This window comes from Bufo bufo, chromosome 1 (assembly GCF_905171765.1).
Source record: "Bufo bufo chromosome 1, aBufBuf1.1, whole genome shotgun sequence".
Taxonomy (NCBI): Eukaryota; Metazoa; Chordata; class Amphibia; order Anura; family Bufonidae; genus Bufo; species Bufo bufo.
The window spans coordinates 283,427,929-283,441,126 of NC_053389.1; the positions used below are offsets into that span (position 1 = coordinate 283,427,929).

At 44.1% G+C, this 13,198-nt stretch overlaps 1 protein-coding gene across 5 annotated transcripts in view; it reads right to left on the minus strand.

Moving 5' to 3' along the window:
• GRIA1 (glutamate ionotropic receptor AMPA type subunit 1) overlaps positions 1–13,198 on the minus strand; it is a 277,144-nt gene that overhangs the window by 105,407 nt on the left and 158,539 nt on the right. For 3 of the 5 annotated variants that reach the window (XM_040440204.1, XM_040440211.1, XM_040440232.1), the window contains 2 exons: positions 9,302–9,469; positions 7,479–7,583 (listed from right to left, as the gene is read on the minus strand). In XM_040440204.1, coding sequence (XP_040296138.1) covers positions 7,479–7,583; positions 9,302–9,469 — 273 coding nt within the window. Of the gene's footprint in view, positions 1–7,478; positions 7,584–9,301; positions 9,470–12,518; positions 12,527–13,198 lie in introns of all 5 variants that reach the window. The other 2 variants (XM_040440225.1, XM_040440217.1) reach the window with 2 other exon arrangements.

Below are 13,198 nucleotides of genomic sequence, written 5' to 3' on the forward strand. Positions count from 1 at the left end.
ACATCCTCCTTAGCCAGGAAAACCAGACCCTCCTGGGCCAAAAGGGGGCTATAGTAATTACTAGGGCCTTCTCCTCCCGAATCTTCCTCAGGACTCTTGGGAGTAGTTTTATAGGAGGGAAGGCGTACAGGAGGCCTACTCTCCATGATTGGGCCAATGCGTCCACCGCCGTGGGCCGCTATAATGGGGACAGAGAGAAGAAACTTTTCACTTTTCTGTTTCCCCTTGTGGCAAAGAGATCTACCACCGGGAGACCCCAAAGAGCCACAATGTCGCTGAAGACCTGTTGATTCAGGGACCATTCCCCCTGTCGAACACAATGCCTGCTCAGAAAATCCGCTGTCACATTCTCCTTTTCCTTTAAGTGTACTGCTCTGATTGATGGAAGGAAACCCTCTGCTAACTCGAAAATCTCTTTGGTGAGGGACATTAGGTCTGGAGATCTGGTCCCCCCCTGACGATTGATATGAGCTACTGCCGTCATGTTGTCTGAGTAGACCAAAATATTTCTGCCTTTTAAGAGGTGGAGGCTCCTCTTCAAGGCCATGAGGATCGCTAGAAGCTCCTTGAAATTGTGAGATTTGGGAACTATCTCCTGATTCCACTGTCCCTGCAGAAGTAGAGAATCTGTGTGAGCTCCCCAACCCCAAGGGCTTGCATCTGTAGTCAGAGTAAGGGGATCCTTCCTTGACCAAGGGACTCCTTTTTGAAGGTTGGAAGGCACCGTCCACCATTCTAGATCGTTTAACGTTTGGGTTGAAAGGAAAAAGAGAGAATCCAAGGATTGGGGATCTTTGTCCCAAACCCCCAGGATCTGCAATTGAAGTGACCTCGAGTGGAAGTGGGCCCATTCCACCCCCGGGATTGCGGCCGTCATTAAGCCTAGAAATGACATAGCTTCTCTTAAAGAGATGGAGTGGCGGGCTACAATGTCCTGAACCCTGGAGACTAGCAGAGAAATTTTCCGTGTTGGAAGAAAACACGTTTGTTTCTGGGAGTCGAGGAGTAGCCCCAGAAAGGTGCATATCTGGCTTGGCACAAGATTGGATTTCTGGAGATTTAACTCCCAACCCAACTTTACCAGCACCTCCCTGAACCAGGAAATCTGATCGATTAATTGATCTGGTTCTCGAGAGAGAAGGAGGAAATCGTCTAGATAGGGAATGACAATCAGATCCTTCTCCCTCAGATGAGCCATCATCTCTGCTACAATCTTTGTGAAAAGCCTGGGTGCCTGAGACAACCCAAACGGCAGGGCCCGAAACTGTACATGTAGGAGTCTGTCCGGGAACTGAACTGCTACTCTTAGATACCTCTGGTGACTGGGATGGATTGGAACGTGGTAATAAGCGTCCCTGAGATCCAGGGTCGCCATGTAGCAGCCTGGAAATTAATTTGGGATTATGGAACTGATAGTCTCCATACGAAACCTCTCGTACACCAGGTATTTGTTGAGCAGCCTCAGATTTATGATAGTACGGAAGGTGCCATTTGGCTTCTTTACAAGGAAAAGCGTTGAATAGTATCCCGTCTCCCTCTCTTGAGCTGGGACCTCCTGCAGGACCCTTTTCTTCAGTAAATCCGAAATCTCCAGACTTAATGCTTCTAGCTTCTCTGGGCTGGAGCGATAGTCCGTCAAAACGAATCTCTCTGGAGGAGTTCTTAGGAAGTTCAGGCAATAGCCCTCTGAAATGATTGAAAGAATCCAAGGGCTGTTCGAGATCTTCCGCCACTGCTCTGCGAAGAGGGAGAGACGACCTCCAACCGGGGGTCTGGCGTCATTGCGGAGGTTTTTTAGAGGCCTCTCCTCCTGAAAAAAGAAACCCCTTGTTTCTCCTAGCCGCATTACCAGACTGTCTGGGAGTTTCTCTTCTCTTGAAGTTAAATCTGGATGTCTGAGAACGAAAGTGCTTTTTAGGAGGCTGCTGATGCATAGAAGGGAAACCCTTCTTTCTGTCAGAAGCCTTTTCCAGCAGATCGTCCAACGTGGGCCCGAAGAGAAATTCCCCCTGACAGGGAATAGCACACAATTTCGCCTTTGAACCTGCATCTCCCTTCCAGTCCTTTACCCAAATCGCTCTGCGGGCAGAATTTGAAAGAGCTGCAGCTCTCGCTGACAGCTTCAGGGAGTCCACTGAGGCATCTGCTAAAAAGTCGATGGCACTATACAGAGTTGGAAATGACGAGAGCAATTGTTCCACGGGCGCTCCCATCTTTATTTGCTCTTCCATCTCTTTCATCCAAACCTTTAAAGACCTAGCAACAGAAGTGGCGGCTATAGCGGGCCTGAATGAGCCTCTGGAAGGAACAGAGGTCTCCCTGCCAGTTGCTCATCCTGGGAGTGATCCGAGGACGGAAGTTCTCCCTCCTCCTCTAATCCCGATAACAACTCCTGATCACTTGAAGCGGGATTAGAGACAGCAGTGGAAGTGCAAGGGCGATCTTCAAGTAGATTACTCAAGGACTTCTTCACTGATTCTTTAACCTCATCCTTGATAATCTTTTTTAGGCTTGACAAGAGAGAAGGGGCCTCATCCTCCAACAATTTGCCCACGCAGGCCTGGCAGGCAGGTTTACCCCAACTGGACGGTAGCTTTCCTTTGCAAATAGCACAGCCCCGCTCCTTGGACCTTGACCCCCTTTTCTCTTTGGAAGTCTAAACACATAAAATAAACAAAGACTCCCATCAAGATCTGAAATAAATGAAAAAAGCAGGGCATTCACCCCTCTTACCCCCACCGGTACCAAGGATTCGTTGGTGGTTTCAGTGGGTTCTGCGCGCTGTGTGGGCTCCATTTTCTGCCACTGGCTTTCGTCTATGGAGGTCACTGCAGGCCAAAACACCAGCCTGCAGTGAGAGCTGGCTGGATTTGAACTTGCCGGGCGCGTACCGGCACCCTCCTCTTCCGGCCCAAGGCCACGCCTCCTCCCTCTGCAGAATCCGGAGGCCAGGATCCGGCGCCAACTAATGACGTCAGCGCCGGCCTGACCTACCCGGAAGTAAAGGCGTCGCGCCCCGCGCGAACGCCAGACCCCAGCCGAACATACAGCACGGCCGCAGCGGTTCGCCGCGCTGGGGACACACAGGGCGTCCCCGACGGGGGAGTGACCGGAACGAGGGGGAGTCCAGAGGTCCAGGCTTCATCAGCTTTTTTTTTTTTAAGTAGTAGTGGGCTCTTTGCCTGCAGGGCCATTGAGTTATTTGCAGGTTGGTTGCACAGCTTGCACAAACGGTATCTTCTCCCTTGAAGTCAGCTACACTGCTTTGACAAGTTAAGGGTATGGCAACACTATCAGACTTCTGCATGCAGTCTTGGAAACCAAAACCAGAAGTGACTTAAAAAAAGGAGAATTTGCATATTCTCCTTTATACTTTCTCTACTTTTCTGATCTATTCTGAATTTTGGGTTCCAAAACTGCATGAAGAAACCTGACCGTCTGGCTGTCCCCTAAGAGATCTGCCACATCAGGACATCAAATAATTGTGTAGAGGGAAATGTCTCCATATTGAAGAGAGTGGAGACTATAACAGAATCCAAATGGGACCACATGTGCTGGAAGTGATGCATGCCCCACACCTTGCATACATCTTGTCCACCCTTGCCCTTGGTGAAAAAAAATAAAAAATTACTTTGAAAAAATAAAAGGAGGAGATATATCAAAACTGCCATTTTCTACTTCCAGTCTTGATCCCCCGTGTGCTGGAGTGAGATGTGTCTAATATAAGATGCCTCATAATAAATTAAGTACCTCTCTTGCCCTGCATGTGACAGTACAGGCTGGTGTAGACTTGGGCTATAACTTACACCAATTTTTGGAATAAAATTATAATAAATCCAGAAGGCTACTGAGGCTCCACACCTCCTTCTAAGCCGAACAACCTTACCTAAATATGATCTGCACTATACTGTGGGACGGTTTTATGGCACTTTTGCGGCATAAAACACCTAACAAATTGCCCCCACTGTGTCATACAAAGGGGTATTCACCTCATAAATCACTAGGATATGCCATAACTTTTTTCACTCCTGATGACGCTGGTGTGGCGAAACTTGTGTCGGGCAGTGTTATAACTACGGACAACTTTACATCTTGCTTTATGCCTATTGATTTTATACCTTTGTGAGTATAATAAAACCAATTTTTATCTGGAAGATTGGTGGACCTTCACTAAGTGCCTTAACCTTTATTTGTGGCCGGGGCTATAAGTGGAAAGAACCTATCCCTCTAAGGTACGTCCCAACAGAACCAGCGGCTTGAGTTGTGCCATAACCGCTACCGTCGAGAGTACACCTGAAAGAGGGCATACCCTATGGGAGAGTAAAAGGAAAAGGGCGGGCTGGGAGGGGAACACTGCTGCCGTCCGTCCCCTGGAGAGAGGTGCGTGCTAGATATAGGGCAGGGCACCCCTCCTACAAATGCAGGCCAATGAATCGGCCTTAATACATGTACATAAGTGTTGTTTTGTGATAAAGACGATCCTCTTGTGGAATCTCGTTGTTTGGCATCACCAAAAAGCTGACGTATCCTATCCTGATCAAGACTCGGGAAATACAGCCAAAGTGAGGCAGCGCGACTCCTTTGTTGAATTGAGGTCATCAGTATTAAAATGCTTGGAAAACCCTTTTAAACACGACAGAAAAAAAAAGCAAAGACAGCTGAAAGCATTTTCTCTTTCCCCTCTTTGGATTTCCCCACTCATTAAATCATGCTTCTGATTTCTACTAATGAACAACTAGCATGACTTTCATTAAAATGTTAATTAGCTCAGAGTGGATAATTTGTGGAAATTGTAATTTGAGGCAAAGAGTGCACAGCATTTCTTCTTTTTGTAAAGGCCTACTACTGTATGCCTAATCTGTGCGGCCCAAGTACTGTGGAATACCTGCCTTGGCTGTTCAAAGTAGAACCCCCACCCCTGAAAAAATGCTTCTATGCACACTATGTCCTGTCCTGAAGCTGTGCACTGCCAGGACTTACTGCAGTGCAGTCACCCGGAGAAGAAGAACAGGGAGTGGTGAGTAATACCAGTGCTAAGACTAGGAACACCATACTCACTGCTCCCTGTGCCCTGAAAATAAATCCATTTGTCCTCCTCTCAGGCCCTTCCTGAGTTCAGACCCTGTAGCAGCCTCTTCCCCTGCTTCCATGGTACTGTAGCTACCCCCCTGGCTGCCACTAGACATCTCTGGGGCCTTGCCTTATCTGAGAACAAAAGGATCAGCATGTTGCAAATTTGCCAACTTGTTATTTCCCCCAACATATAGTTTTTTCCCCCCAAGATCCAGTCAATACTGCCAATGTCAGACTGTTCAGGGACACACCCAAAACTAGTAATTGTACCTTCATTGCAAACTGTTAGTAATTTATTAATAAATTTTGGTGGAAATAATATAAGAATGGCACAACTTAGAGTCTAGATGATCCAGAATTGTTAATATATGGGGAATACAAATAGTTATCTTTAAAATTAGGCAATCCCTAACTCTCTAGAGTTCAGCACCATGGAGAGTGGCTCCTGCAAATAACCATATTTTTCTTTAGTGTTCAGTTTCTTTCTCTCAAAAAGATAGCACGCTGACCCATACAATTTAATGGAGCCATGCACTCGTCTATTTTTTTTTTCACAAATCCATGCATCAGAACCATAAAGGTCCTATTCTTGTCTTTTTTGTTTTTTATATATTTTTATTTTTTTTGGAAGTGAAAACATTCACATGGAAGCTTTTTAAGAATACATTTGGCTATGGCTGTGTGCATGAGGTCTTACTAGCAGTGGGTTGTATGTGTAATGACTATGAGTATATTGATAGAATTAGGTTAGTTCAGTCAAAATACACAATATATTTTAAAAATAGTGTCAAAATGTAATTTGTTTCCAGTATACTAAGAACATTTTCATCATAATTCCTTCCTGTTCCATAATGTTATATATTACATCATGATAAGTGGCCCATTGCTATAAATTGACGTACTGTAATAATACAGTATATACTGTAAATGGCAATATACAGACAGGCTCCGCCTGCAATAGTGACAGTGTCTGATGAGTTGACACAGGGAGTGGGCTCCTTATTGCAGCCCATCAGTTCCCACCCACAGGCTACGTAAAAAAAAAAAAAAAAAAAAAAAAAAAAAAAATTGGTTTTGTGGTAATCCTATCGACCCACAGAATAGTTAAGATGTCAATTATATTGCATGGAGAACACTGTAAACATAAAAATAAAAAACAAGAACACAAGTTCAGAATTGTTCAACCGAATAAAGTCATCCAAAAGTCATATTTACCTTCAAATTGTATCAGTGAAAACGACTGATTATCCCCCAAAACACAAGCCCTTATATAGTGGCATAAAGCATTTTTTTCTTTCAATTTTTTTTTTGTGTGCAAAAGTAATACAACTAAAAAAACAACATACTGTAAATTTGGTATCACCATAATTGTATTGACCCACAGAATAAATATATTATTTATGCCACACAGTGGATGTGGCAAAATTTAATACGTAAAAAAAATAGCAAGCTGCATTTTTTTGCTACCCAAAATATGATTAATACTTATATGCACCCCATTGAAAATTAGAACTCCGCAAATCCTCATAAAGCCACATCAACAAAAAATGAAAAAATCATGGCTTTTTGAATATAGAGATTAAAAATGCAAAAAAATCACCACATCTTAAAGTGCCAAACTAGGTCATGTCTTTAACAGGTTAAGGACCATAGGAATTTTTCTTGCTTTTGCCACTGTGTAGTATGTTCGGGAAAACTTTTTTCTTTCTATGACTGCATCACTATTTGAAGCCTAGCAGAAACATCCGGTTGAGAACAAAACGCAAATGTGGAAGTAGTCTTAGGCTACATATAAAAGCGTTTCTTTGGTTGGACCGCGCTGCCTCAGAAGTCACAGGAAATCCACAATCGAAACCAGCAAAATAATCACGGACATGGGGAAGCAAACAGGCCAGTCAAACAGGCCAGGGTGAATGATCCATTGTATATTGCTCGTATATACTTGTAAATTGTGAGTATAATAAAACCATTTTTACTCCAATTTGCATGACGTTACTTCACTATTGGATGCAATTTTTGGTGTTCCATAGAAGCTTGGAAAGGAGAGGAGGAGAGGCTTTGACTGGCCTGTTTGCTTCCCCATGTCCGTGATTATTTTGCTCGTTTCGATTGTGGATTTCCTGTGACTTCTGAGGCAGAGCGGTCCAACCAAAGAAACGATTTTACCTGTGTGAATTGTACCCACTTCACCATTGGGACCTGCGACGCCACTGAGCAACGTACTTTTTGAGGCTTATTTATTTCTTATAAATTGTTAGGCTACATATAAGTAACAGCACAATATACCATATATGATTTTTTTTAAATGGCAGAATAAATAAAAAAAGGCAGTTCCATAATTTTGTACATATACCTTTATACTACTAATAACTATAAAGAAATAATCCCACATTTTATAATTTTACCTGTCGGATGCCTTTATGTTTTAACTCCAGTACATGCAGTGTGTAGTTTGTCCGTCTTCCTTTTTCGTTAAACTGAACATTTCCAGATAGCCCCTCCAGTCGAACCTTATGAAAAGATATAATAAGTAATTAAGTACTCTAAGGCTACTTTCACACCTGCGTTCGGGTGTCCGCTCGTGAGCTCCGTTTGAAGGGGCTCACAAGCGGCCCCGAACGCATCCGTCCAGCCCTAATGCATTCTGAGTGGACGCGGATCCGCTCAGAATGCATCAGTCTGCCAGCGTTCAGTCTCCGCTCCGCTCAGCAAGCGGACACCTGAACGCTGCTTGCAGCATTCGGGTGTCTGCCTGGCCGTGCGGAGGCAAGCGGATCCGTCTAGACTTACAATGTAAGTCAATGGGGACGGATCCGCTTGAAGATGACACCATATGGCTCAATCTTCAAACGGATCCGTCCCCCATTGACTTTCAATGTAAAGTCTGGACGGATCCGTTCAGGCTACTTTCACACTTAGAATTTTTTTTAAACTATAATGCAGACGGATCCGTTCTGAACGGTTCCAAACGTCTGCATTATAGGAGCGGATCCGTCTGAGCAGACAGCAGACGGACCCGCTCTGAACGGCAGTGTGAAAGTAGCCTAAAATTGTTTTATGTGGAAAAAATACATCTCCCAAAAAACAGGGTACCAGAGTATAGGGTCCTAGTTTTGCTGTTAGGGGTGTCAACAGTCATCAGACTGCTGACCGATTCCAAGTGTCAGAGAGCAGAATCTTGAATGCTGCTTTAGATACTGAATACTAAATTTGAAGGACAACCTATACACAATCACATTATTTATTCCCATTTTCTTGCAGGATTTTGGTCTATTTGGCTATCTTTATCCACATAGTCAATGTCTGTATTTGCTTCATTTATTCATCAATGGTCAGAAATCTTAAAAGAAGGCTTCAAATAGTTTTTGAAAAACAGTCAATATTTCCTACTTCCCTTAGTGACTAGGTTATTTTGCATTGTCCAATAAAACTGATACTGTGTATAATTTGTAGTAATAGTAATTGGATCTGTTTTTTCACCTCTTACTAGAGATGTCCCGAACTATTCGCCGGCGAACAGTTCCCGGCGAACATAGCTTGTTCGCGTTCGCCGCGGCGGGCGAACATATGCGATGTAAGGAGCGCCCCCCTATACATCATCATTGAGCAAACTTTGACCCTGTACCTCACAGTCAGCAGACACATTCCAGCCAATCAGCATACCCTCCCTCCCAGACCCTCCCACCTCCTATCAAAAAGCAAGGACAGCATCCATCTTAGATTCATTCTGAAGCTGCAGTGTCACAAATTTGCAATGCGATTAATACAGGTTATATTAATCGCATTGCGAATTCAACTTAGAGCTGGGTTCCTAATGGTTGTATTGCTAGAATATAACAAAGATTGAGAATATAGTGCTATATTCGTTATATTCGTCAATTCTAGCAATGCAACTATTAGGAACTCAGATATAAGTTGTAATCGCAATGCGATAAATGCAGGTCATATTAATCGCATTGCGAATTCAATTTACCACACTCTGCGTCAACTACGTAATTTTCCATGGGAGTTTTGCCATGGATCCCCCTCCGGCATGCCACAGTCCAGGTGTTAGCCCCCTTGAAACAACTTTTCCATCACTATTGTGGCCAGAAAGAGTCCCTGTGGGTTTTAAAATTCGCCTGTCTATTGAAGTCTATGGAGGTTCGCCCGGTTCGCAAACATTTGCGTAAATTCACGTTCGCCAACAGAAAATTTTATGTTCGCGACATCTCTACCTCTTACATACCTGTTGTAAAGCTCTCTGTATGTCTATACCTTGGCCCCATGGAACGGCAGGGTTGGCCAAGCAGTCTCCCGCATTACCCCGTCGTGAAATGTCTATTCTTTGTTTCCTGAGATTCTGGAAGGCTTCATACATCACATGAACGCCATCATATGTCAGTGCAGAGGTGTACTGTAACCAACAAAAGAGTGAAAAAATACCATGTATTTGACATACAGAACACTGCACAAACATTACATACAGTATTACCAGACAAGAATCCAGTTTGTGCACAGGAGTCAGGACTTCTATTCAGAGAAATAACTAAATGTAACCAAATGACTTGAAATTTAATAAATGGGTTCTCAAGGAGAAAAACATCCTTAGACTAGACCCTCAGTGTTTGATAAGTGGAGTTCTATTACATAGTTACATAGTTAATAGGGCTGAAAAAAGACATCAGTCCATCAAGTTCAACCAAGGGATAGGTGGGGACGTGAATACCACCTATTCCTTAGGAAACACACTTGAAGGGACATAAAGAGCAGTAATAGACACATCTGTCCATATGGACAAGCCATTGTGCCTTTGTATAGGAATGAAGGAAACAATGGTTCTCACTTTTCAATATCTTTAGTGTGCTGTTTGGAGGGGGGATCTGGAGGATAATTAAACTTGATGAAATATCCTAAAGGCCCTTTTCATGGGCCAACACAGCAGGCAATTATTGGGATTGAAACTTTTGTTCCTGATAATTGTCTGCTTCTCAGAGGAAGTGACAGTGCTACATTTACATGAAGCAATCATCTACTCTGTTCACTGCTTACGCAGCACGATCTGCTGCCCAGAAGTGATGATTCAGGTGATCACATGCTGATGCTTTCACCCAATGAAAGAGCGTTTGCTCATTCATTGGGTGATTGATACCTTTTAACAGGGGAATTATAAGGAACAATTGTTTTCCAATGCTTTCCAAATTGGGGCTCACCCCAATGAACCACCCTATGACCATTCACATACAACAAGTTAAATAATTTTTTAGAGAGCCCAAAGAGAACATGCAACTCAATGAAAGTCCATTCAGATGGGTCCAGTAATGGTAAATCAAAGCATAATTTTAGAGCCAAAATCTGAACATATTCCTTAAAACTGCAAAAAAAAAAACGTTCAAAAATAAAATTGGACACGAATAACTGCTACAGTAGGACGTGTATGTTTTGTATTTAGCTAAGTGACCTTTTATATCTCCATATGGACAAACCACCTCTCTTTGATATTGAAATCAGCCAGGGAATAAGAACCATTAACCTCTATACTTAAAAGAACAATGTCAAATTACCAGGTTCAACGTGCTTAAGATGCTAAGCAAAAAAATTCTGTGCAGATTACGTGATTTCCATATAACTTAGATAAATGTACTGAAATTGCAGGGGAGTCGACACTTAGGGTCCTTTTACACGCAGAGATTTCTGCCCCTTAATAAGCCCGATCAGCCATACAGAATGTTGATTTGCGCTCGTTAAGTGCTGTTTACATGAGACAATCATCGAGAGCGTGAGGACAAACGATCGGTAGTATGAACCATCGTTCCTGTACAGTAGGGATTCTACAGATAAAATGGTAATATTGGTGGTGCAAAAGATATGAGCATTTGCAGAGTGTTGATCGATCCGGATCTTCGGCCAGTGTAAAAGGTCTTTAATTCCATGTGCTGTTGAACAGGACAGATAAACCTAGTGTTAGGCTCCTATTACATGTGTCAATGCCTGCCCATAATGTGTGCTGATCAACGATATAACAAATCGATTGGATCTCATTTGAATAGCTTTTTACACATCTCCGAGCAAAATGTATAGGCGTGAACGAGATTGTTTGGTCCGCATGCAATTTATTGTCGACAGCGCATCCTCTGTGTCCACTGTCATGGATTTCATTCTGCTTGAACCAAATCCTGGCATGTTTCTTCATGACAAAGATGTATGTTTTACTCTGAAATGCAGTGGGGCTTCAGGGAAAACAGTTTTAAAGACAAGCCAGGCATGTGGAGAAGAGTGTGGCTCCTTCCCACCCTGCTTGATTTTTACTTCTACAAAAAGGATCTATATTTTCCATAGTTTTTGCCAGGTATGGCAGCTTATCTCTATTCAATTGAATGGAGTGGTCCATGTGTAACACCCCAGAGTGGCATTACCACTTCTGAAGCCCAGCTACTGTCTTTACTGGTTAACCTTATGTCATCATGTGTATTTATTTCAGGTCTAAACACTGTGCATTTCCTATTTTGTAACTGTTTATGTTCATGTAACGGTCGCGTACACACACACACAGGGGGGAGGGAAGTGACCACTGCGCTCTACCCTTACCCCTGGCCCTGCCTACTTGCCTCGCGAGTCCTAATGACAGGGGACAACTGGACGGCAATCCCTAACTTGGAGTAAGTGCAGGGATGACAGACAGACAAACAACAGGACGTGAACGGACTGAGTCAATACCAGGAAAGCTGCAAAGTACAAATGGAGCAAGCAGAGAATTGTCAGGAGAAGCCGGGGTCATAAATACCAGGAGAGCAGAGAAGTACAAGAGGAGTCCTAAGAGTGTAGTCAGGTGGGAGCCGAGGTCACAATACCAGGACGGAAGCGCAGTACAAGAGGAGCAGGCAAGAGGATGGTCAGGAACAGGATCAGGTAAGTATTCAGCAGTCCAACAAATAGCCAGGAACCTAGAAATTAACAGGCAACCTGTAGCCAGCAGGCTGCCTGTATTTATAGTGGGGAGTGAGGGTCATGTGACGTGGCCAGCGTCACATGACCGTCAGACCAACCAGTCGAGCACCGAGTGATCAGCTCGGCGCTCAAGGCAGACTAGGAGCAGGGAGCCACCCATCTAGTAAAGCCGCCCTGGGAATGAGGTCAAACACAGAACCTCATTCCAAAAGCTAAGCAACAGTTCTACGGGCAATGGGGGACCAAGTGCACCTTCGGAACCCCGTGACAGTTCACGTGTAATGTGCCTGGTTCACCAGCAGGTGGCAACAAACACAGCAGAGATACAGTTAGGTCAAATGGAGCTTTCAATTCTAACCCTCCTCTGTGGAGGAGTGGGTGAGTCCCACTTCCTGAAGGAAGGGTGGGGATCAGTTTTAGTTAGTCTAGCTTACCCCCAGCTAGGGGAAGGAAGCAAGTGCTGGGCACGTCTCTGCTGGACATGCCCAGGCCAAGCAAAGCTAAGCCAGCCAGAGCACCTTCAGCTCTTCTGGATATGGAGGCCACAGTTTGGAGCCTCAGGAGCCAGGAGGAGATTTCCATGGCCTAATTAAGAGACAGAATTCAAAGAGAGAAGTTGCAGCATAAAGAAGAAGCCAAGTTACCAAGTCAGCCTGTCAGTACAGCAGAGAACAGATGTAGCAGACTTGAGTTCGCCTGCCAGAGTTTCATACTAAAGCCTGCTGGGATCAAGAAAAAGTTTGAAGACTGTTTTTGATGACCGTTTATTCAAGTAAAGCTGCTATTGAACTTCATACCAGGTTTGGACTCAAGTTACTTCTTTCATCCCTCACTTACTACCTCCTATTTCTCTGCTTCGAAGCCAACGCCTGGGGTTCCAGCTGTATCCAGGTAGGAGCACCGTAAAACACTCGCACTCAACATTTAGGCCACCGTATACCACTCGGCCATTCCTACACCTGGGTACTCGTGACATCTTTAGGGCCCCAGTGGGCGACCCGCTGAACATGCTGCAAAACCAAACACAGTCCAAGAACAAAGTTACAATGGCATAAAACTAGTCAGTTGATGCTGCTTAAGAGCCTATTACATTAGACATTTGCACTGTAGATGTCCTCTACCACTGAAGACCTTGTTGCTTTGGAATCACACTGTAACAGTCCTACAGGCTCACCTGAGTCAGAGGACCGCTTGCTGG